General features: G+C 42.1%; 1 protein-coding gene across 1 annotated transcript in view; it reads right to left on the reverse strand.

The window, feature by feature from the left end:
* GSR (glutathione-disulfide reductase) overlaps positions 1–24,778 on the reverse strand; it is a 40,568-nt gene that overhangs the window by 9,472 nt on the left and 6,318 nt on the right. Inside the window, exons 2-7 of the mRNA XM_036894210.2 lie at positions 16,368–16,394; positions 12,661–12,749; positions 11,174–11,243; positions 7,412–7,559; positions 4,684–4,738; positions 1,877–1,976 (exon numbers count right to left, since the gene is read on the reverse strand). Of these exons, the coding sequence (XP_036750105.2) occupies positions 1,877–1,976; positions 4,684–4,738; positions 7,412–7,559; positions 11,174–11,243; positions 12,661–12,749; positions 16,368–16,394 (489 nt within the window). The remainder of the gene's footprint in view (positions 1–1,876; positions 1,977–4,683; positions 4,739–7,411; positions 7,560–11,173; positions 11,244–12,660; positions 12,750–16,367; positions 16,395–24,778) is intronic.

Below are 24,778 nucleotides of genomic sequence, written 5' to 3' on the forward strand. Positions count from 1 at the left end.
ACTTCCCCTCCTCCCAAGCTTGCTTCTCTTTTCCACAGTCTGAGGACCAGAAATTCCCTTTCCCCTTCCAGTATTCCAGGGCCAGCTTTCATTCTGATGTGATTTAAGGGAAGGTCTTTAGTAAAATCTCTCCATCCAGGCATAAGAGTCAGGAGCATAGACCTGGAGATTTCTTTGTGTTAAAACAGTAAGACACAGACATCAAACTCCAGGCAGGGGAAATGTGGGAGTCCTGAGTTATTCATAGAGTAGCTCCAGAATGGGGACATGCCAGGACAGGGAAAAGAGGGAGAGTGAGCTGGACGCAGGTGGGCGGGGAGGCAAGAGCCCCAAGCAGCTGTGCAGACAAGCAGGCATTATACACGCTACACCTTATTTACTTATTTACACACAAAACTTAGGCGAGCTACCCTCTGCCCTTCTCCTGTCTTCCACTTTGCTGGATATATTACAGCCATGCAAAATACCATTCACCTATGAAAACCATTATTCAGGACATAAATCTCTGAGGTGGGTAATTATGACAGGTCTCAAAGCCAGAGGGAGTTCTTTGCAGTACATGCTGATAAGGACTGTCATTTCCCTCCCTCCTTCCGTTTGCCCAAATAATCAAGAATTTGAATCATAGCATTTGGGCGGTCAGGGATGATAACTCTTGTCCCAAAAGTATTAAATGACCTTCTGGTCACATGCTTGTTAGGGACAGCCAGGTCCTTGGTGTGGCACTCATTACTGCCCCAAACCATGTCACAATCCTGTGCCACAAGCCGGTGGTGCTTGATCACGATTACTCAGAAAACACACAAAGTAACGGCAGGCACGGAGGCTGTGTTTTAGCAGAAAGTGAATTAGCCTGGGCTTTGTGAGGCCTTAGCTGACTCTTCAGTTTTACTACTACTCAGCAGTCACAAAACCTCGTGTGGCTGTAATTTCTTCATCTGTAAGGTGAGGTGCAGTTAGATGATTCGTTTATTATTATTACTTTCCAACTGTGAAAAAATGCGGAACATAACAGTTGCCATCTTAACCATTTCTGCAGCGTTAAGTGTATTCACCTTGGTGTGCTGGCTGATGTCCAGAACTTCTTCCTCTTATAAAACTGAAACTCCGTAGCCATTAAACAACAACCTTCATTTCCCCCTGCCTCCAGCCCCTGGCAACCACCATTCTACATCTGTTTCTGAGTCTGGCTATTTGGACACCTCAGAGAAGTGGAATCATGCATTTGACTTCTGTGGCTGGCTTATTTCACTCAGCATAATGTCTTCAATGTTCACCCATGGTGTAGCATTGTGTCAGAATTTCCTTCCTTTTGAAGGCGGAATATTCTATTGTGTATATACATCTTATTCATCCATGCATCTGCCAATGGACACATGGGTTGTCCCACCTTTTGGCTATTGTGAATAATGCTGCCATGAACACAGGTGTGCAAATATCTTTGTTAGTTTCCTTTTAATGCAAAGGATCTAGTATATTTTTCTGACTGAGCGTTAATAATCTAACACTACCAGATCCTATGAAATTATTTCCAGAATAAGAAATTAATCTGAAAGTCTGTCCAAGTTGAGTAACATTTATATTTAAAACTGCATGTGTCTTTATTAAGGCACCTGGTACTATCTAATACTTCATAATGAAAATTCCAGCCAGTTTGATCAAATCAAAATCATTACTGACTAGCAGCTGGTAGCTGGGAAGGACAGAAGGTCTAAGTCAGGGAGCTTCTGTGTTGTTCCCAGTGGACCAACCCACCGACCTCTTCACGTTGTACACCTTGGTAGTTAATGACAATGTAAGAGAACATTCTCATTGCAGATTTTTTAAAAGATGAGCATCAAGGGAAGGGAAGGGATGAGAAAAGGACAGAGTTTACCTTATCGTGCCGTATCACTAGCGACGTCCTAGAGCCCAGAGCCGAGAGGATCCCAGCTATCTCCACAGCAATGTAACCCGCACCGACAATGACACTGCGGCTAACAGGAGAGCAACAGGTAAGCATTCTGAAATGAACTTATTCTGACATAATCTTAGATGTACAGAAAAGTCAAAATGATAGTACAGAGAAGTCCACTATACCCTCTGCCCAGTTTTTCTGAAGTCAATGTCTTACATAACCATGGTACAACTGTTAAAACTAAGAAACTGCCGTTGGCATATTGCTACTGACTAAGCCAGACTCCATTCAATGCCACCAATTTTTCCACTCATTCCCTTTTTCTGTTCTAAGATCCAAACCAGGACACCACACTGCGATTTTAAATAGAAAACATGTCTTTTTAGTTATTTTGAAAGTTCTTTAGCCACATTTCTGCAGAGAGGAAACCAAAAAAACCTTAGAAACTAGAGATGATGCCTTATGCAATGATGTTGGTACCCAACACTAAAATCAGCACATCTCTCACCACCACTCTTCTTTGCTCAGTATTTCTCCTTAACCAATATTCAATTCTATTAATGTTTGCAACATGAAGTCCAATTTAAGCAAGCTGTTTTAACCTGTAGGACAGATCTGAATGAACAACTAGACTCCCTGCTGAGTTTCAGTCTAAGAAACTATCTTAAACACTGGAAAATGTCTGACAAAGGTCTGAATCAATAGCACAGAGAAGACTATTTACTTCCATGCCCCAGCCAGCGCTACCCCTCTCAGAGCCGCAGCTCTCTGAAGCTCCCAACACCACTGGTCCTCGACTGCTGCTACAGCCCTTGGCTAAGAAGGAAGCAATCGGGGAAAAACAAAGGAAACCTTTCTTTCGTACCTCCTACAGGTCAGGTGCTCATGCTGAGAATCCCCACCTTCAGAGCGCTATGGTCTAGAGGGAGGATGAAGTATGAACCCACAGGGCTGCAAGTTAGAGGTGAGGACACTCTAATCTTACACCCCAGGGTATGAAAGGGAGATTTCATAGTTTGGAAACTATGAAACAATAGCTGTCCTCCTTCTCCACCTCCTCTTTCTTACTACATTGACCCCTCTCCTTCCTTTGCATCCTCCTCCTCTTCTTTTCTCTATCCATCTTCCCTTTCTTCCCCAAACATTATCATAACTTCTGCTCAGCATCACACTAAACAGGACAGGGAGCGGCTCCTGCCCTTGAGGAATTCCGGATGCCTGGAAGAGCAGCAGCTCCCGCAGGAGTTGGGGGATACACTCCTCACAGAGGGACAGCAAGAAACAGGTGTGAGGAAGCTGGCGTTTTGGAGAACTGCAAGCTTGCTGTTTTGTTCTCAGCTCGGCACCTTTCTTCCATCTCTTACCATTCAAGTATCCACTGGAAACGGCCCCATCCTACAACCCCCCACAGCTCTTCTTTTCTGCATTAGAGCTCTGGTGCCAGTGTCCCGGGGGGCCCATGCTCCAGCCCCCAGCCAACCACAAGCCCAGTGAGGGCAGCAGCTGACTCAGCCAGCCCAGAGGACATGGCACCTGGACTACAGAATTTGCTCTTTTTTACTTATTCACCAGCATAATAACGATAAGGAGTCTTTAAAAAAGAAAACAAAATTCACATAATTGTTAACTCATATTCCTAAATTCCTAGAGTCCTTGGATTAAAACGTGTGTAAGTGACGTTACAATATTTAATGGACAGGATTCTACTATTATACTTCTATGGAGTCTCAACTGAGTGATATCATCTAAACATGACGAGCCATGTCCACGTTTCTGGATCCATTCTCATGTGTCATGTCATTCAACCCAGAAGCAAACAGTGGGGGGTTGGGGGGCAGGGTTGAATCATATGGGAAGAAAGGTAGTTCTCTAACACATTTCCATGCCCAGCAGACAGCAAATCTAAAACGACAGTTTGCTTTTCTCGAAGGCAGAAGATTGCCTGGTCTGAATACCTTCCCGGGACATTTTCACTGCAGCTCCGGAACTGCAAAGCCACCGTCTTGCCCCTTATTGACTGTCTGCGGCTCCAGGTGAACTAAGGTGAAGTTACAGGTATGGATTATTAGCCGCCTCCCATGAAGGTCCTCAGCAAGGCACAGGATTAAGACCTCAGACTGGACTGGCAGCCCCACTGAGGCAGCGGCCACTGAAGCAATGACTCCGGAGTGAGGGCTCCTCAGAGGAGACAAAGGCCTGGGGCCAGAAGGGTCCCTCCTCCAGTTCCAAGGTGTCACCTCTTATTATGAAAGAAGGAACAATCCACTAACCTAGAAACCTGCAACTGGCAGCGTCTTCACATCAGAGAAATAGTCTTCCTTATTGTCTTTTTTCTGTATATCTAAATCCATGAAGGAAGTTTACTAAGGTTGTTTAGACAAACACAAAGGACAATTTCAGGAAAACCTATTTTTATGACACAAAGACTTCATTTATGGAGCTCTCTCTGTGCCAGCTGCTTTGAAAATCAGAATCAGTAACTTGAGACACATTACCAGTTGCTGAAGAATGAAAAGTTTCAGGACTTCACTGTTTATTTTTCAAAACCACTCCACATTTTGATTCTGGGTTCAAGAACTACAGTGGCTTCTGTCCAAAAGCGTGAAGAATCTGTTTTAGTGAAGGGTGGCAAGTGAATGAGGTACCCAAGGTTATAAATATGGAAGGGAAAGCACAGAACTCAGGACAGGCCTGCATTTAATGGTTGGGAAGGGAAGGTGGAAGAAATGAAGGCAGGAGAGACCGAGGGAGAATGAACACTGAGATCAGGATGGAGACTGGCTTACCTAGGCAATTCTTCCAATTGAAAAAAGCCATCGCTGGTTATTCCTAGGCTGGCACCTAGGTGGGAAAATGCAACGTAGACCACAGACTGAGATTTCCCTTGTAAAATAATCACAACATTTTATGCAAGACCCAAACACTTTCTCAGCCATCACACTGTGTTGACAAGTTTTGTTAAGTCACCACTGGGGAAGCTGCCAACCAGGTGTTTGCTGAGTAACAATTTCACTTATCCCTCTAGAAATAAGTGCAGTGATGACTAAATAATGATTAAATTTTTCTGAGGAACTAAGATTTTCTCAGCTGTCATGAATAGACTCTGCTTTACTCTCGCGCCACCAAATATAAATGGGAACCCCTTGGCCTTCTTCCCTCTGCTTTTTTTCTCCAAAGGTTTCGACCAACTCTCCCCTCACTGGGAAGGACTTCTGAATATGTGGGTCCAGTAATGACCTTCTCCCCAGGTTCCATGTCTTTACTTCTAACCATTCCACTATACAATTCAATTCTGCTTAAAACTCAAATATATTTAGAATCGGACCTTAACATTATGTTCCAAACCATAGCCTTCTCTCAAGTGGACCACTTCCTCCAATAATCCAGATGAAATAATCTGTGACTCCTTCTCTCAACGTCATCCTCTGTCTCATCAGTTATGAAAAATACTGCACTTTGCTAAATCCAAACCACCATGATTAAAGGACACATCCTGATTTCAGAGGTGTTATGGGTATTTTTTTTAAAAACTATGTCTTGGAATCAATGAATTACAGGAACTGATTCTTTCTTCTCTGAGTCTTCTTCATACTTGTCTTTTCCAGTGCTGGACACAGAGCAACTGCTCAGTACTGTCCACAGAACTGAGTTTTCCCAGTACATTTCAGAGCTAACACCGCAGTTCAGAACCATATCAACTCCTGTACATTCTACTGCAAAAACTTTTGAATTGGTCTCCTCCTCTGCAAGTCACCATCAGATTAGTTTTCTAAATTATCACTTTGATCTTGTCACTACCCTATTTACAAGTAGCATTTATTTGTCCCAGTTGTCATGAACTACACAGATTCCTTAACTTGACTTCATAAGTCTCTGCAACTTGGCCCTAACCCTCTTTAGGTCTCAACTCAATGCATCTGCCTCCAGATTTCAGTTCTAGGAAAACTGGTTGAATTGGTTGAATGTCACTCAAAGACATCCTGATTACCCACCGGTTCTTCCAGTCATCCTCTTCCTCAGCACACAATGCTCATTGTGACCCCTTTTCTGATAAATCTTCCTGGTTTATACCAGCCCACAGTAATCTGTCCACTGGTTACCTCTGAGTGCCGAACCCTAAGCGTCTGGCAATCACCTTGTAACATTTCCTTGTTATCTTACTTCTCTGCATTTGTTTTTATTGTATGCTTTTAACTTAATAAACGGGTATGTTAAAAAATTCAAAAAGCACAACAGAGCACCAAGTGGAAAGCAGGTCCCCATTCCCCCTAGACCTGTCCTCCCCTCGGAGGGCGTCAGCACTGCAGGGCATGGAGGGTCCTCCCAGAGATAACAGGGGACAGTTTCTGTGCCTTTCTGAGGAGACACAAATTGTAGCATACTATACACACTGTTACGCTCCTGCCTTTTTTCACTTAACAGTCAATCTTGGAGACTGTTCCCTATCAGGATGCTTATGTCCAGTCTTCCCCACTAAATTTGAAGTCACTTAAGAATAGCGTCTTATCTTTTACAGTACAGGAGTCGTGCTTTCCTTGTAGGGGGTCATGCACCCCATTCAAAAGCTGGCAAAAAGTTATGGGTCTCATCTCTCCAGAGACAAAAGCACAAAAATGCAAACACACTCAGAATTTCCAACATAAATTCAGGCTGGCCACGGGTCTCATGAAGGCGATCCACAGCAAATACAAAAGATGCATAAACTATGGCCACCATCCACAAAGACCTTATAATCTAGTTGGGGAGAAAGACAAGGACAGTGTTTCTTCTGAGACAACAAGACAGTGTGTTCATGATTCATCCCTGTGTGTATAAAATGCAAAGACAGATATAACTATCTGAGTTTCCTTACCACTTCAATTTTTCTTCTTTTTATTAGAGTATAGTTGATATACAATATTGTTGCACATGTATAAGACAGTGATTTGATATTTGTATATATTACTTAATGCTCAGCACAGTTAAGTTTGGTTACCCCCTGCTACCATACCAAGATTACAATATTACTGGTTATATTCTCTATGCTATACTCCATTCTTATGAGTATTTTAAAATTTGAAGTATGTACCTTACTGCTTTAATTTTATAATTCTCTATAAAAGAGAGAAAAATATGCATACACTGAAGGCCTGATTAGATCATTAAGTTACATCCCTGCAAGATTTATCTCCCTTAAACATAACAGTAAATAAATACTGTGTGTCTTGTAAACAACAATGGTAACAATCTCAATCATGCTGAGAAGGAAAAGATGAGGCTCTTGTGGATGTTTCTCCCTGTTACCTGTAATATGTCTGAGCCTCGAGCTGGAAGAAATCTCTTTCTTTGCCCTGTCACTGGGTACCACTGAGCCAATTACATTTGGATTCTGTAAAGACCTTCTCTCGCAGCCTTGTGGCCTTCTCCGAGAGAAAGAACTGGTATCAGCAGACCCCCTGGCATGGCTTGTGTGTTGAAGACAGCAACAAACTCCTCTTGACTGCTATCACCAAGCATTTACCTTTGGAGACTCACCAGGAATCCGGCTCTCGGGCGGACGGGAGGGCGTGCCTCCTGTGGCGATCAGGATGTGAGGAGCAGTGTATTTTTTCCCCACGACCTCCACGGTGGGCTTGGGGTCACCCGTGAATGCTGCATGGCCGTGGATGATTTCTATATGGGACTGCAGAAGGAACCACGATGTCAGCCTGTTCATCAATAAAACACGAACACCAGCTGCCACTTCGCAGCTCTTTCCTTTTCTCTGCTGAGTCTGGGTTTGCGGATGACAAGACTCTCAACCCTCCAGTGCTTGAGTTTCTGCAGAACTTCTGACGGTTAACTGACGCTTAAGAAAGAGGGCTGACATTTGATGCTGGAAGTGTTCAATAAGAAGAAATAAAGGTGCCACCTTGGGCCAAAACCCAGAGAATTCAAGTTACAGGCAAGTCACCCCCACCAGGAAAAAGATTCTGTCTTTGTCCCCAGGAATTGAGGGAGAAAGTCTTGCTCACTTGCAATGAAGACACGCTGAGGAGTGCTATGTCCAGAGGAGGGGCAAGAGGCTGAGGAAGACAAAAGGGCAAAGAGAAATACATCGGCCAAGGGAGAAAGCAATGCTTCTGTGTTCTTAAAATGGGAAGAATGCCACAAAGTCATGTGACAACAGAAGTCAGGAGCCAAAATGGTGGCGAGAGTAGAGCAGCGGAAATCTCCTCCCAAAACCACATATATTTTTGAAGATACAACAAATACAACTCTCCCTAAAAGAGAGACCAGAAGACACAGGACAACAGCCAGGCTACATCCACACCTGTGAGAACCCAGCGCCTAGCTAAGGGGGTGAGATACAAGCCACGGCCCAGCAGGACCGGAGCGCCCCTCCCCCCAGCTCCCCACAGGAAGAGAGGAGACAGAGCGGGGAGGGAGAGGGGGCCCAGGACTGCTGAACACCCAGCCCCAGCCATCCGGGCCAGAGCACAGACACTGCGTGCATGGGGTGCTGGAAACTAGGGAAACAGGAGAGTAAGACCTGTGAGTGGGTCCCCGCAGCTAGCACCCCTGGAGACAAAGAAAAGCGAGTGCTTTTTGAAAGTCTTAAAGGGACAGGGACCCCACAGCTGGACGGAAGCATCCCAGGACACTTAGCCCAGCAGCTGGGAATTCTGAGGAACTCCGGGCGCCCTAACCCCCTGGGCGGCAGCGCAGCTCCGAGGCTCCTCACAGTGATAAACAGCCTCCCGCCCATTCCTGCTCCGGCATGGCCCTGCCATAGTGGAGCAGCAGCCTGAGAGCGGCTATGCCCACAGCAACCGCATGCGGAGCTTCCTTCACAGTGGCCCAGGCAAGACTCAGAGACCCCGTCTGCGCGCAACTGCCCAGCGCACGCCACTAGAGGTCGCCATTCTCCCAGGAGAGAAAGGCCACAAACTAGCAAGAAGGGACGTTCTCCCAGCTGACACATGCCAACTACCCACGACTATCTCTATCACCATGAAAAGGCAGAAGAATTTCATACAGACCAGATTAACTCAGACAGTCTCCCCTGAAAAGGAATCTGGGAAGACAGACCTAACCAATCTTCCTGAAAAAGAATTTAAAACTAAGGTCATAACCATGCTGATGGACTTGCAGAGAAATATGTAAGAGCTAAGGAGGGAGAAAACAGAAATAAAACAATCTCTGGAAGGATTTAAAAGCAGAATGGATGATATGCAAGAGGCCATTGATGGAATAGAAACCAGAGAACAGGAACGCATAGAAGCTGACGCAGAGAGAGATAAAAGGATCTCCAGGAATGAAACAATATTAAGAGAACTGTGTGACCAATCCAAAAGGAACAATATCCGCATTATAGGGGTACCAGAAGAAGAAGAGAGAGAGAAAAGGATAGAAAGTGTATTTGAAGAAGTAATTGCTGAAAACTTCCCCAAACTGGGGGAGAAAATAGTTGCTCAGACCACAGAAGTACATAGAACCCCCAACAGAAGGGACCCAAAGATGACAAGACCAAGACACATAATAATTAAAATGGCAAAGATCAAGGACAAGGACAGAGTATTAAAGGCAGCGAGAGAGAGAAAGAAGGTCACCTATAAAGGAAAACCCATCAGGCTATCATCAGACTTCTCAACAGAAACCTTACAGGCCAGAAGAGAATGGCATGATATATTTAATGCAAAGTCACGTGACAACGAAGTTCTACGCAAGAAATGTTGAGAACTCAGACTTTGATTCGCTCTTCCTGGCATCCTCCATGCCAGGGCCTCCAGTTGGGGATTGCCAGCAAGCTTCCACCAGCCAGGATACCAGTATTAGCATGCAAATGTGGGCAGCTTACAAGGACAATGGAACTGTGTGAACACAATCACAGAAGAGAATGTTTGAACATTTTGGAACAAGCTTGGTTCCGAGGTGAATCATCTCCTCCTTTGTGTTCACCCTTCCTGGCGTGTTCTCAGGTGCCCTGCTTAATCATGCCTCATTGAGATCCATGCCAAACGCCACACGCCTCCAGAAAAACCTTCCTTCAGGAGGTAATGATTTTTCCTCTGGGGTGACAGACAAAAAGGGGTATGGGTCAAGGGACAGTCATAGAGATAATCATCTGGAGGAGGAACTGATGAGATTTTTGTTTACAGAAAGCTTCCTTTCCTATTCAGAATTTCTGGATCAACTAGAATTCCTTTCCTATAAGGTCACAGTAAGTTCTACACACTAAGATTTATGAATATTAAAAAATGCTGTTTCCTGAGTAATTTTCCTACCTCTTTTGCAAAACATTTTAGTTAGTTTCATTTAAAAAATTTTTTGCTGTGGGTACATTAGTCTAGCAAGGTGGTATCTGTATACTTAGGTCTAACAGCCTTAGGATCTCGTGTCGTCAGTGCATAGGGGGTGAAGGTCCCCAAATATTTCCCCCTTGAATTGGGGATGAAGGTCAGAACATATCAACGTCCAAAATATAAATCCAATGATAATCATCAGTATAAAAAAGTATGAGGTTGGCCATATGTAGAAATAACTCATGTAAAACTGGTTTATAAACGTGCTGCTAATGAGCTTGTGATGGCCCAAATATCAAGAATGGACTCACCTCAATATAACCTGAGCTATGTTGAAATCTTAGAAACTGCAAAGTGAGACCAGAGAGGCAGGAGGAGGGTGGGATACACATTGTCAAGAAAAAGGAGAACTGGATGACCACAGTTTGTCAGTGTCTCTGGCATAGACCTCAGTGGAAGAGGTATGACATCTAAACCTGAAGGCAGAAAAGCCTGAGAACAGAAAAAGACAACATCTATTTGCTTAAGGCAAACACACCTTTGTCCAATTTTCTCAATCAAATGTCACACACAAAACAACCTTTGGAACCACAATCTGCCCCAAGTAGAGCTAGCCACTACGGATGAGGCTGCTTGGAGCACATGAACAACAGCAGATTGCTAGTCAGATGATGCTCCCAACTTGAATGACTAAACTGGTGTGTGTTGCATAAATCAGTCTCTTATGCATTTGGTTTCTGGAACCTAACTGGAGGGCCAGACCTACACCAGGCTCAGCCATCAGGTGAGACAGGGTCTCCCAACTTGGGCACACACTGCCCACTTTCTACACACAAGAGACTGGCCTACCGACTCAGAGACCTCTCCGACAGGTCAACCTCAAAATCACTGATTTCAAGAAATAAAAGACACAATGAAATAAATGCAAAGGCTACATTTTAGTCTCGCCTGATTTAGCAGCACACTCCAGTGGAGAACAGCTACTTCTTGAAGTTCAAAACCACACACTCACCTTGGTTAGATTATTCTGATAGATGGTGTTCAGGCGGCTCACGTAGGCGTCCCGCTTTTCCTTGATAACACTGCAATGAAACCCGAGTCAGTGGTGAGAAACAGGACCCTCCTCTTTCAGTCAGAAACTAGGGCATCTGTCCCTCAACACCCTGAGCAGAGAATCACAGACTGTCAGCAAGAACCCCATGAGCGAATGTCCGAGGACAGTCACTTCCCCGTGCACATCTGCTGTCCCACATGTAGAGACTGCTTATTCTATTCCATGGAGAATGTTCGACTGGCATCTACACTACGTAAGTGTCTTTCTGCATGGAAGACCAGGACAGCTACTTGGCAGCAGAGTGCCGAAACATGCTGGCCACTCAGTATTTGTTGAACAAATTAATTTGCTAAAATTCGAAAAAATGTGTTGGCTTCAAAAAGTCTGTGGCAGGTCCTCAAAAAGTTTGACATAAAATTGGCATATGACCCAGCAATTTCATTTCCAGGTATAAATCCAAAAGAATTTAAAACAGGGACTTGTAGACCAATGTTCATAAAAGCATTATTCACAACAGACAAAGGTAGGAACAACCCAGAAGTTCATTGAAGGATGAATGGATAAACAAAATGCAGTATATAAACACAAAGGAATTGTCACTCACTCAGCCTTAAAAAGGAAGGAACTTCTGACACATGCCATGGACGAACTTTGAAAAGTGGCTAAGTGAAATAAGCCAGGCTTAAAAGGACAAATATCATTATGAAGTACCTAAAATAGGCAAATGCATAAAGACAGAAAGCAGAACAGAGATTACGGCGAGGAGAGATGAAGAGTTATTGTTTAATGGGTACATTGTTTCTGTTCAGGATGGTAGAAAGTTCTGGAAATGGAAAATGGTGAGGATTTCACAACACTATGAATATACTTAATGCCACTGAATAGACAACTTAAACATGGCAAAATGGACATTGTGTGTGTGTGTGTGTGTGTGTGTGTATTTTAAAACCACTTTAGTAAGGTATGATTAGCATATAAAAAGTTGTATATACTTGATGTATACAACTTGATGAGTTTATAGATAAGTTATATTCCCATGAAATCATCACACAAGATGATAAACATATCCATTGCTTCTAAGAATTTATACTATATATAGTTTACCATAATAACACCCCTCTCAAAAAAGCTTCTAGCTCATTTAATTATGAAAAATACTTATATCTATAATTCACAATCATAATGTAAATTGGTCATGGGGATGGTAGTACAGCAGGGAAAATACAGTCAATGCATCTGTAACATGTTACTACATTGATAGACAGTAATAGCACTAGAGGGGGTGAGGATTTAATAGTATGGGTAACCGTTGAACTGTGCTGTATATTTGAAACCAACATAAGATTGCATATCAATGATAATTTAATTTTAAAAATTTATACTTCTAAATCAAACCCTCTGAAATCAACAGCTCCCATCAATTGATTTGGAACATGAACACTTACCGCCAACTGAATTTACTCTCACAACTTTCAAAGCCATAATCAACATGATCATGCAGGAATTCAGAGTGGACAGCTGTGTTCCACATTACCTTAAAAAAAAAAAAAAAAGTACACACTTCCAATGGTAAAATAATAAGTAACTGGGATGTAATGAATATAGTCAAGATATTGCAACAGCTTGGTATGGTGATAGCTGGTACCTAGAATTGTCATGTATATAAATGTTGAATCACTATGTTGTACACCTGAAACTAATGTAATGTAATACTGTGTGTCAACTACCCTTCAATAAAAAATAATTATCTACAAAAAAAAAAAAAAAAAAGAGTACCGAAAACAGTAGTCCATGAGTCCTGAGGAAACACAGAAATTACAAATGAAAGTTAACTAGATAAAAATACTGAACTTAAAGTTAAAAATAAAACTAAACGTTTTAAAAGAAAAAATTCAGAAATCAGTTCAGACAGATTTTATAGTTAGGCTTCTGAAATGCTGGGGAAATTACTTCTGTGAAATTCCCTAGTTTATTAAACTCTAGAAAAGCAGGATATTATAAGCCTCAAAGTCCTTCCATTAAAATGTGCTACTGCTCTCTTAAGGTTTCAGATTTCTTTATGCCATGCCTTTTGGGATTAGTTCTAGGACTGCACCTGTAACTTCACAGTAAAGTGATTTAGGGGGAAGCTATTAGATAAAGTTGAGGACTGAAAACTTCCAGAGAATGGATTCCTGTAATATATTCAGTAACAAGGAACATGTCCTTGCAAGGATGTAATTAGACACCTGCAAAACTCAAAGTTTTGATGCATTGCTCATGGAATGTAGCCTGTCACCTGTAAAGGCTTTTTATGCCAACTGATCACCATGGTAACTGAATCTAAACTGGCATCCAGAACTCTAGTAGATCAAAGACAAACTACCACTCATCTTTGTCAGACAAGCCTGAGATTACTTCTTTATGCCTTTCTCTCTTTATGCCTGAAGGTGACTAAACAGTGACTCTGCTTGACTCTGTTTTTTTTTGTTACTTATTTTTACTGAGGTGAAATTCACATAACATACAGTTAACCATAGTTATCTGCTAGATTCTTTATCTTAATGTATATATGTTAAAATTCATCCAATGATACACTAAGATATGTGCATTTTACTTTATGTCCCAAAGGTAAATATAAAAACCAATTAAACAATGCATATGAGAGGCTTATCAATGCCACAAATACATATGTGACTTTAAGAAACATCACTCTACCCCTTATTTTCACGAGGCACCATTTTTATTTACTTCCAGTTGCTATTACGCACGATGCTACAGCATCAGAGACGGTCCTCTGGTGAGGTGCCTCTGTATGAGCTGCATTGGTATTAGGCTCAGACTTAATCACGGTGGGGGCAGGTTTGCCCATCTGGTTCCATCTGGTTCCTTGTCCACTACTGCTTCTCTCTTCTGCAGGGAGCACTTACTCTAGACTTTGGTCTATTCATCTACAAAACATGAGGCAACTACCCACTGATTTTCAAGAATACAAAAGCACTTTGAAGTCAGTAGAGCCCTATACAAATACAAGGTAAATTTATAGCACATGTCATCAGAATAGAAGGAATAAATCAAACATTATATATGGGAACAAAATTTTACAAATTAAGGCCACAATGCAGTCTTAGCTCAGGTGTACTTTTAAACAATGAGGTAGCACCAATCAATACTGGATTTACTTTAAATGGTTTAAACTCCATAAAACCACCTTGCAACTAGTTCATGTAATTCATATATCCATAACTGCATGACTCCAAATAGAACAGATTACAAAATCTAGGAACAGAAAGGAAAGAAAATAATTGAGGAAAAATGTCCCACAGGAAAAAAGAAATTTTCCTGAAACAGAAAAAAAACAACCCTACACTAGGGAACAGATTACAGAAAGCCTTTCTGTAATTAAACTCATATGTCACTGATGAGATTAAACTACTTCCTTACATAATACCCCCAAACTGCCAATTTAAAATGTAATCTCAGTAACAAGAAATTGTAATCTTGGGATTATAACATGTTTTCAAAGTATATTCAAATGAGGAGTAAAATTATTTGCAAACATAAGCAAGAGGCAGCTTCGGTTGGGAATAAGAGCTATTTTTTCTCCCTCTTTGTCACAGGTAAAGGATGAGTTCATTCAATGTGACCTGCACCACAGAGATTAGGACCAAAACTCACTCCAGTGGTAAAGAGATTCCATGAGGCCACAGAATGGAATGGGAATACTTGAGTCCATTCAGTTTGGACTGCCAGCTAGGTCTCCCTGTTGAAAAAAAGCTATCCTGGGTAGATGACTAGTCCTAACTATTAGGTCTAGATGAATTCTCACTTGCTCTAAACTAATAAATCAGTGTTGTTATTTTACAAAACTATTCCTTGTGATGTCAGGTAATGAATTCATGCTCTATAAACTGGAATCTCTGGAAAAGCAAAGATGGTTAACTGGGACCCAAGTACCCAGCAATTCTATCAACAGACTGCTTACCATGAAGGTATATAAATACTGTACTCAGAAATGTCATTCAAGCAACTTGAGAAATCCAATTTAGAGTGGCCATGAGTCACAGGATAAATGATGTTAACATGAATAACTTAGAAGGCAATAGATTACTGTGTTTAAAAACAAAAACTTCCACCAACAAAATAAAACAAAAAGCTCACAACAATCCTGACTCATCTTTCCAGGAGAAAAACAGTAAAACCAGTTCTAGTCTCCCTGGGAAAAACAGATTCAGAGATGCATTAAAACGGGAGCGGAATGAAATAAGACAGCTTTAGGCAAAAGGCCTGCCCTCTACAGTCACCCCAGCATTCCAGGTCAGTAACCAGAGCCACGTGTGGGAGGAGCAGCCATGTGCCACCATCCATCTAGTCCTGGTCATCTCAGTACTTGGGCTAGAAGTTGGGTATAAACTTTGATTTCCTGACTGGCTCTCACTATTAAGAAAAGGTTACCCTATGCAGTTGGTTAGTGCTTTTCTTTTATGCCAGGACTATAGATGTTTTGTTGTTCTTTGTTCCCTTCTAGTCCATCAGAAGCTTGAGACCAGACACTATGTTCCATTCCTGACTACCTCCACTCTGTACCTCAAAGGAACTTGGTCATTATGAGAACATACGACATGGCTAATGACCAGGAGGAATTTCTTTTGCACACTTGATGCAATTTGTGTCCAGGAGCTGATATTTCTGGGTGATCTCTCCAGGAGCCCTTCCCTCCCCTTTGTAGCTGAAAATGCCACTCATTGGCCCAGTGTACCGTATGCAGTAGCTTGGTCCTGGCCAGGAGTCTCTGAGATAATCTGCAGAGACTGTGCCAGATGAGGACATCCTGCCTGGAGCTCCTGGAGCCATCCTGCGACCATGAGGGACTGGGAGACTGGGGGCGCGGGGTGGGTGTGCACTGTTGATTATACACTTGGAATGGATAACCGAATTGAAAGATGGAGAGAAGCCAGGGTTCTTTCAGAGATCTCAGAAACAGCCTATCCCCAGGCTTCTTAACAAGTGGTAGTAAAATACCCTATTGTTTAACCCACTTTCAGTTGGGTTCTCAGTTAACTTTTTGCAGGAAGAGTTTTAAAGGGTACATTTGGAAACATCCTCAGTCTGATCATGATTTACCAAATATGTAAAAGGAGTGTGGGAAGGAGGAGAAATAAAAAAATTCTACCTTTTTGGGTACACATCCGACATTCACCTAGGGGAGAAAAAAACAAAACAGGACACATTTTAAGAATATTAAGCTCAAATTATCAAACATTCAAAAAACAGACCCCAAGCATCAACCCAGGAGGCCCCCTTCAGTTCTAAGTCACAACTTACAGCTAACTCCTTTTTTCTATTAGAGTTAAAAAATATGAAAAGATACAAACTATTTTTCTTATACGGTAAGGCAGAGAATTCTACTCATCAGCATTTTCTCAAGAAAAGCAGTCAGAGAGAGAGAAATTCCATTTCCAGGGGGCAAAGCCTACAGGTATAGGTCATGCCTGAGCCTGCAGAGCTCAAAGAGATGGAGCAGAAGAGAAACAGCAGCATGAAGGTGACATGACCTACCAAATGAATAAGGGTAAAACTGAGCCATTTGAGCAGCTGTCCTAGAGGATTCTGGGAAACTTACTATGGCACATGCTGGGTAAAACATTCAGAATGCCCCCTTTGAGAAAATCTCTAGTGGAAATCTACATTATTTTTCAGGACCAAAGGACGATAATGAATCAAGTAAGGTTCACCCATGAATATTTAGATAGTGGTGAATGTTTACAGAAAGCACAAAAATATAAGGTAGAAGGCATGGAACTTAAGATGTTGATCAACCATTAGTAAAGAAACTTGATAAAACCTAAATACATGTTAGATCTCATAAAAATGACTATGACTTATTGTTTCTTCTAGGCATTTAGCCTCAAGGAGAACCTAGACAGAACAGCTAAATGCACAAAGATGATGTTAGGTCTAAACATATATTTTGGCACAATCATTTCCCAACTGTTATAGATAACATTATCATTCATGTAATAAAAGTGAAATAAACAAGATTCAATAGAAAAACTTCATTAAAAAAAAGAAAAAGAATAACCTAAATAATGAAATATCTTAAATCTATTAGTTTAATGAAAATACACAAGACTGACCATACCGGTGTTAGAAAGCACATACTACTTGGCCCAGTCATTCTGTTTAGGAATGTATCCTACAGAAGTAGACACATATTATGTTCAAGTGCCCAAAAATACAAGTATAAGGATGTTTCCTATACTACTGTCATAATGAATGACTGGAAACAAGGTAAATATCCATAAATAGGTAAGTATTTCTGTATATGGAAACTATGGAATACTCTGCAATCATTTCAAAGGCTACAAGTAGATCTCTACTTACTGTTACTGAAAGAGTTCTAACATACAATATTAACTAACAATAAAGGTTGCAGAATATTATGTGTTCCACGTTTTTGCATTTATATATATTTGTAAATGCAAACATCCATTTTAACAGTTTAATCAAATACTCCAAATTGTTAACAGTTGTGATCTCTGGGGAGGGAGAAAACTTTCATATTTTACTCTATATACTTTCTGTAATGGGAATACCATCATTCATTAACTGTATAATTCATTTAGACAAAGAAATACAGCAAAATGATTTTATTTGGTTAGTTGGGTGATTCTTTGATCTCTCTTGCCTATTTTCAGTATTTTCTATAATACAATTATTTTTTGTTTGACAGGAAATAAATGCCTTTAGAAATAATTTTTTTCAGGTGCTTACAGCCCTGCCCACCATGACCACAAGGTATTAGGTTGGGTCTCTATAAGCACAAAGAATATAAGCCTAATGTTTACAGTGGATTATTTTCTGGATGTCCTACAGTGAAACCTAAACTCCATATACTCACTTGCCAAGGGATCTACATGAGATGTTAGATTAAAACAACCTGCCCGATCTCATTAAGCTCATGAGCGAAGGAGGCAGTCTTACTGACTAGTACCCTTCTATTCCTCTAGTTGTTCCAAATGCTACCTGCTACTACCAGCATACCTGCTGAATTTCATTACAATCCTATTATTTGCTATTATTTTGCACTTAGGAATTATAAAGGAGTGAGTTATATTTCCATGTAGTCTCAAGTTATCAGTCCCTTGGGATATTTTCTTCCTAGAAAGAGAGGTCATATACTCACTGTCTAGTTGTGGGCTTGGGTTTTTTATAACACTATGCTACAATAAGGATTCATTAAAGCAACAGATGCAGGAACTCAGATGACTGAGAAGAGGATGCAGGCTTCAAGCATAATAAAGGAATCAACACCTATAGCAGCATTACAAGTGTACTATTCAGAAAGTACTTTATATTAGCAATTAGAGCAATTTATTTCTACCTAGATCACCCTCCCATCTGAGTAAGCAGAGGTGGTGCTATTTCTCAACCCCAGGTATCTGCCAGTAATGGGGATACATGGAGTGAGTTGATCTAGGAAGGAGGAAAATATGTTTCCAAAGTACATGATAGAAGAGAGTAAGGTGGCTGAATCCCTGTAGGCAGAGTAATCCCAGCCCCTTGTGGGGAAGATTCACCAGACCTGCCTTTTCCAGTTCACTTGGCACGCAAAGTACCTCCCAGCCCTTCAAAACCACACCTTCATACCTGCAGTTCAAAGCTCAAGTTCACTAGGAGGCTTCAACTAGAGACAGACTCCAATACCAATCTCTCCAAAAGTAGAGGTGATTTCAATGCATTAAATCATGTTCTCTAGGCTTTTTGCGGCTTCTCAGGAACCTCTTTAAAAGTAATTCAAACTGTCACAAGACACTAAATGTTCTGAACCACTGTCACATACCACCAATTTGCTCCCTGTGTGCATTTGAAGCTATTTAAAAGTTAAGCCTATTTTTCCTTTTTTTCAGTTTGGAATAGGCTCCTCCTAAGGACAAAGATGGCCTGACTTTCACTGGTGCCAAGTGTATGACAAACTTTGGTTTATTTCTTAAGAGTTACACCTTTTTGGTGTCTCTAAGTTTTAAACTTGCAACCATTCAGTCATTTGCAATATTGATTAAGCATTCATTAACTTGTGCCAGGCATTATGCAATGACTATAGTTGGTCCCTGTTCTCGTGGAGCCAGAGAGGCTCTAACCTGCCCAAAATGCTGACTCAGGGGACAACAGAGGAATAACTAGTTCCCTAAAACTACAGAGCCTCTGGCCAGAAATCAGAGGAAGAGAGTGGTGGAAAACTGTGACCTTCTGGGGCCAGAGAATCTGTAATCCAGGCACAGCAACCTCTGGGCCTCGGTGCTGTGACTGAAAGGAAGCCCTTGACACTGAAACTAATACTTATCCTATTTTGGCATCTCCTAGCAATCAGTTTCCAGGAGCTGCCACTGGTTTTAGAAACCTAGTTACACTTCAGCGCAACACAACTGGCTATCAGACGCCTGAGCTGGAATGAAAGACAAGACCTATTAGTTACATATTAATAAGCTGGGGAAGCTGGGGTGGAGAGCTCTGTAGGTCATGCTCCTTCCCCATTCTCTAGCTGCCTTGCCCATTAGGTTGTCTGAGAGAGCACAGGTGTAGTCACTGCAACAGGAGTTTGAATCTCAACCCTCCCACAAACTGGCCTTTGGCAGTTAAGTCTCTAAATCTCTCTGAACTCAGTTTCTAATTCCATAAAATGCTAACGGTAATACCTACATTAGAGAGGTTTTGAGAAGACTAAAAAATTATGTATATGAAGCACTTATTTTCTAATATGGTAGATCTGCTGATGGCAATGACCCCCAGAGTTATCTCTGCAGCCTGCTGGCTCCCCATGAGTACAAAGGGCATTCGGAAAAGAGAGGAGATAAATTCCCAGGTGACTGGCTCCCGTTCAGAAACACATCACCTGATGGCACAGAACGCTTGTTGCTCAGACTAGGCGCTAGGGTGATAGGTTCTCAGGGCTCTGCCTTCCCAGCAGGGCGCACAGATGGTAGGACCAAAAGCACACAGCACTTTGCACCTGGCAAACTCCTTCGCACAGCCCCTTCCTCCAGGGTGGGGGGGCACTACTCAGCAAAAAGCCATAAGTAGAGAAACAACAAGTTCTCAGACTACATACACCCAACGCCAGCGAGCCTCCTGCAGCTCTGCCTCCCTTTGCAAACCGACAATCCATCTCTGAGAACTCCCTGTTCTGGTCCAGTGTTCAGAATCCTTCTGCTCAGGTGGCTGCCAGCACTGGCAAGGAAGGGGGACCCTCCCAACAGGGAAAGAATGCGTGAAGAGTCCGATGATGCAGGCGGCAAAATTCAGGGGCTTCACCGTTTTTCCAAGGGCTGCCCTCTTCCTTCGATGCTGCCTTTACAGGTAAATAAAAACTTCACGTGGCCATTCCGGTAGAGAAAGGAGCGCTCGGTTAATTGACACTGAACCTGCCAAGAATGTCACCTGTGTGTAAGTCACAGTACCTTCCTTCCTCTGGCTTCCCCGCTTTGTCTCCCACTACAGAGCTGCCCACAGTTTCCTGTCTGGTGTCCTTTGCATCCTAAAACCTAGTTCAAGAGAAGTATGAGGAAGAAGCACTTAGAAAATGGATGAGTCACTATTTACTAAACAAAACATTACCTATTCATGAACTCATTCCTTCAGCAGCTATACACGAGTACCCACCTAGAGCAAGGCCACTCTAGGGGCTTGGAAAACACTCGAGACCGCGACGATGATCCCCGTCTTTGCCGACTTTAATCAGCTTTTCACCAACAGCGACTAAGTAAGGTTCTGACTGGCCACCACTTGGCCCTGTATGATTCTGACATCAGTTCCGATGTGTGTGTTTTCTTCCACGCCGTCAAGCAAGTAACTCAGGTCTGACGCTGTCTGCCCAGAAGTAAGAGTCATATCCCACGGGTTAAGGGCTCAGTCCCACAAGACTGCCTCATGCCCCTACTTGAGATGCCAGTCACAAGCCCTGCTCTCACTGATGCTTCTGACCAACGGGCTCCAGATCAGAGGTTCCCAGGACCACCTTCTTGGGTGTGATTAATTAGCTAGCAGCTCAGAGAACTCGGAGAAACATTCTACTTAGTAGATCACTGATTATAAAACTTTGGCTTAGGGATTCTTACTAGTGTTTACAAATGGAAGGAAGGAGGGAGGGAGGAAGGGGAGGAAGGAAGGAAGAAAATGAACTGATACAAGATGTACTAACAAAGGTTGGAACTGAAATTGTTTGGCTCAATACTTAGCTAAGCAGAACATCAGATTACCACAAACCTCCCAGTCCCAGGGATCATCAAGATTAAAAGAACTGTCAACTGGGGGCCTCCAGGGAGTCCCAGAAATAGCAATGTGAGATGAAGCTCTTCTGGAATGTCCATTCTCTCTACCACCTGATGCCCACTGCAGGGACACCTGGCCCCGAATCTCCTGCTCCCCACCCAAAACAAAAGGATCTTGGACCCCATATCCTATTTAACACCCAAGGCTGCAACACCCAGTGAATAAATGGTCATTAACTATGACTGATTGGAACCCACTTTAAACAGGCCAAAAGTCATTAGTTTTTCCATAAAGTTCCTTCACTTCCAGTCTCTAAGAAACAATCTCCATTGCTTCTAGTTGGAAGTACTTTTCACAAAGAAACAGGACGTCTGCGGGATTCAGAGGCAACCTTTCCTTTCCTGCCCCTGCAGATTTAGTGGGTTTGGAGGCAGATGGCAAAGCAATGTTATCCTAAGACTGGCGCAAAAAATTAAACAATCAACAAGGTAAATCAAAAGACTAATTTCCACAACAGAATTTGCCTACTTCAACTAACCCCACCCTTTCCCATCGCACCTTTATTTGACACTTTGGAATTATAGGTCTGCTGCATTTTATGAAACTCTAACCTCACAAAACAAATTAGGACCATTTTCTGTCTTTGAGGGATACCTGTCAATACTGAAGGAACTAATGACATGGTTCCTTTAAACTGTGGTCTCCTTACAATAAGTGAACATTTAAAAATGTATGTTCAACCTTGAGTCTTTATACCAAAATATGTGAAGTAAGCCAGTCACAGAGAGACAAGTATCACATGATTCCACCTAAATAAGGGATCTAAAATCGTCAAATTCATTGACTCAAAGAGTGGAATGTTGGTCAGGGACTGGGGTGACGGGGGAGAGAACCGGGAGTTACTTATCAAGGGGCACAAAATTTCATTAAGCAGGATGAGTAAGTCCTAGAGATGTGCCGTACAACACCATGCCTGCCTTGACAATAATGAACCGTATGCTTCACAATGTATGAGGGCAGGGCTCATGGTAAGTGTTCCTACCCCACACACAGAAAAGTGTATTCACCCTGCCGGGGATACAACGTCATAATATCCAAGTACCAATACCACCTGCAGGTTAGCTTACTAAGTAATATTTTCAGATGAACACTAGCAACAATCTGCTGAGCAGCCTCTCTGAAACCCCCCGCCTTCCTGCTGCCTCCCCAACAGGCGCTCTGCAGTGCAGCTCACAGTGACATTAATGACCAAGGAGGCTTTTCTTAGGTAACAAACTTCCAAGTATAAAATAAGTAAGTCCTGGGGATGTAATGTACAGCAGGTGACTATAATTAAAAATACTGTATTGCATATTTTCATTTTTAATGCTTAACCTAATACCTTACTACTAAAATTTTTTGCCTGATCCAGGAAAATGAAGACTCGTTTAAGAGTGTTATCACGTCATCAGAGCTACCCATGCCTCTCGACCTGGTTTATCCAGCAGTAGGACCAGTTCTGGCCCCTGTTGTTTCTTTCCCTGGGAACTGAAGAGCAACAGAATGTGCTACCCCAAAACATGCTACTTTGGCATAAGGATTATTTTGAGTTTGAAGACAATTAAGAAAGAGCATTGTTGGGGGGGGACTTGGTGAAGGGGGGAGTCTAGTAACCATAATGTTCTTCATGTAATTGTAGATTAATGATAATAAAATGAATAAAAAAATAAAATAAAAATAAATAAATAGGAAAAAGAAAGAAAGAAAGAGCAGACACAAATCTCTCTGCCCTCCTTTCCTCCTAAAAGCAGGGCATATATTTCCCTTTGTGGAGGTGTTCCGCACCCCTCTCACATACCAGAAGAACAAGCCTTCCTCTCTCTGGCGATGGATTGAAAGCTCTGAGACGCATCTGCAAAAAACCTTACCAGAGTGACTCTTATCTTCCATTAGTGTCCCCCATATATTTACCTTCCCACAATTTACTGTTCCTAGAAGCCCACACCCACTTTCCTTCCAAATCCTCTAGTCACTTCTCCACAATTTATCACCCTTTGTTAAACTGGTATTAAGCTCCCAGGCATAAATGCTTCTTTGGCTGTTTTCACTTCTTTTCTGTGACAAGCCTGTGTGCATGCAATAAACTTTTTCTCCTGTTAATCTATTGTTAATTTAATTCACAGGTCACAGCTACTCAACCTAAGAGGGTAGAAGAAAAGTCTGTCCTCCCTTACAGAGCACAATATGGGGCAAAGTCATCTCAAACTTCACCTTAACAGCTTAAAGTAACAAACTCTATTCAAGAAGAGTGAATTCTCAGGTACACCAAGAAACATGGCCCATCTTGAAAATACATGTCTCCTTGGAAAGGGCCTACTTTTTACAGAAGTTAAAAAAAAAAAAAAGCCTCCTGGAAATGGAAAACTGAAGGGGAGTCAGGAAACCAAGACAAACCACTCATACCATACATGCACCCTCACATGGTATTCTTGGCTGGTTACTTCGGAAGCATGGAATTATGTAACCAGGAAATGAATGACTCTAGGTCCAAACTCACTGTCATCTGACCCCCACAATTATGCAGGATTCAGTGGGTTCATTCTAATGCTTCACACAGTCTTTACTTCCCATGAAGTAGATGATGGCCAGGCCACTAATCCCACAGCATTATACTATATTTGGTTTGGTTTGAGCCAGTTTAGCTGATGCTCAATTTGCTCCTTAGTAAGAGGAGGGTGCTCTGATAGAACAATGCTTCCCAAATTCCTGTAAGGTTCTGTGTGAGTCCAACCCTGGCTGAAAGAAAAATAACGGGGCCTCCATATGCTTCATATAGTTAAAAGTATTCAATTAAAGGACTGTCCTTTACTTGAAGTTATAACCTTCCTACTTCTTAAAATACTGTTCTCTTAAAAAATGATAGTTGATAGTAAAAGAATTTTTTAATGGCCTTTACTCTAAGTCAACAATCTTATGTTAGTGTTTCCACTTTAAAAAAAATACAGTTAGACTGGATTAGTGGATTGTGGGTAAAACTGCAATATTTCCAAAATCTCTAGCCTGGCCTTAGTGCATCTCCATATCGACAGGTGTTTCCAAGGGGTGGAGAGAAGTAGCCCATCTCCATATCAATAGGTGATTAGAAGGGTCGGGGGAGGGAGGGCATATAGGGACTGGAGAGGTTTGGTGGGGTCTCTTTCTGTAGCAGGGTCGTGAGAGACTCAGGTAAGCATAAGTGGATGACTGCTTGTAGGCAATAACTGGCTTTCTCACACTTTATTTCTCCCTTTGACTGATTTTGGCTTCAGAGATAATTTGCCCCAGGCTAGGAACATG

Source organism: Manis pentadactyla, chromosome 7, assembly GCF_030020395.1.
Source record: "Manis pentadactyla isolate mManPen7 chromosome 7, mManPen7.hap1, whole genome shotgun sequence".
NCBI lineage: Eukaryota > Metazoa > Chordata > Mammalia > Pholidota > Manidae > Manis > Manis pentadactyla.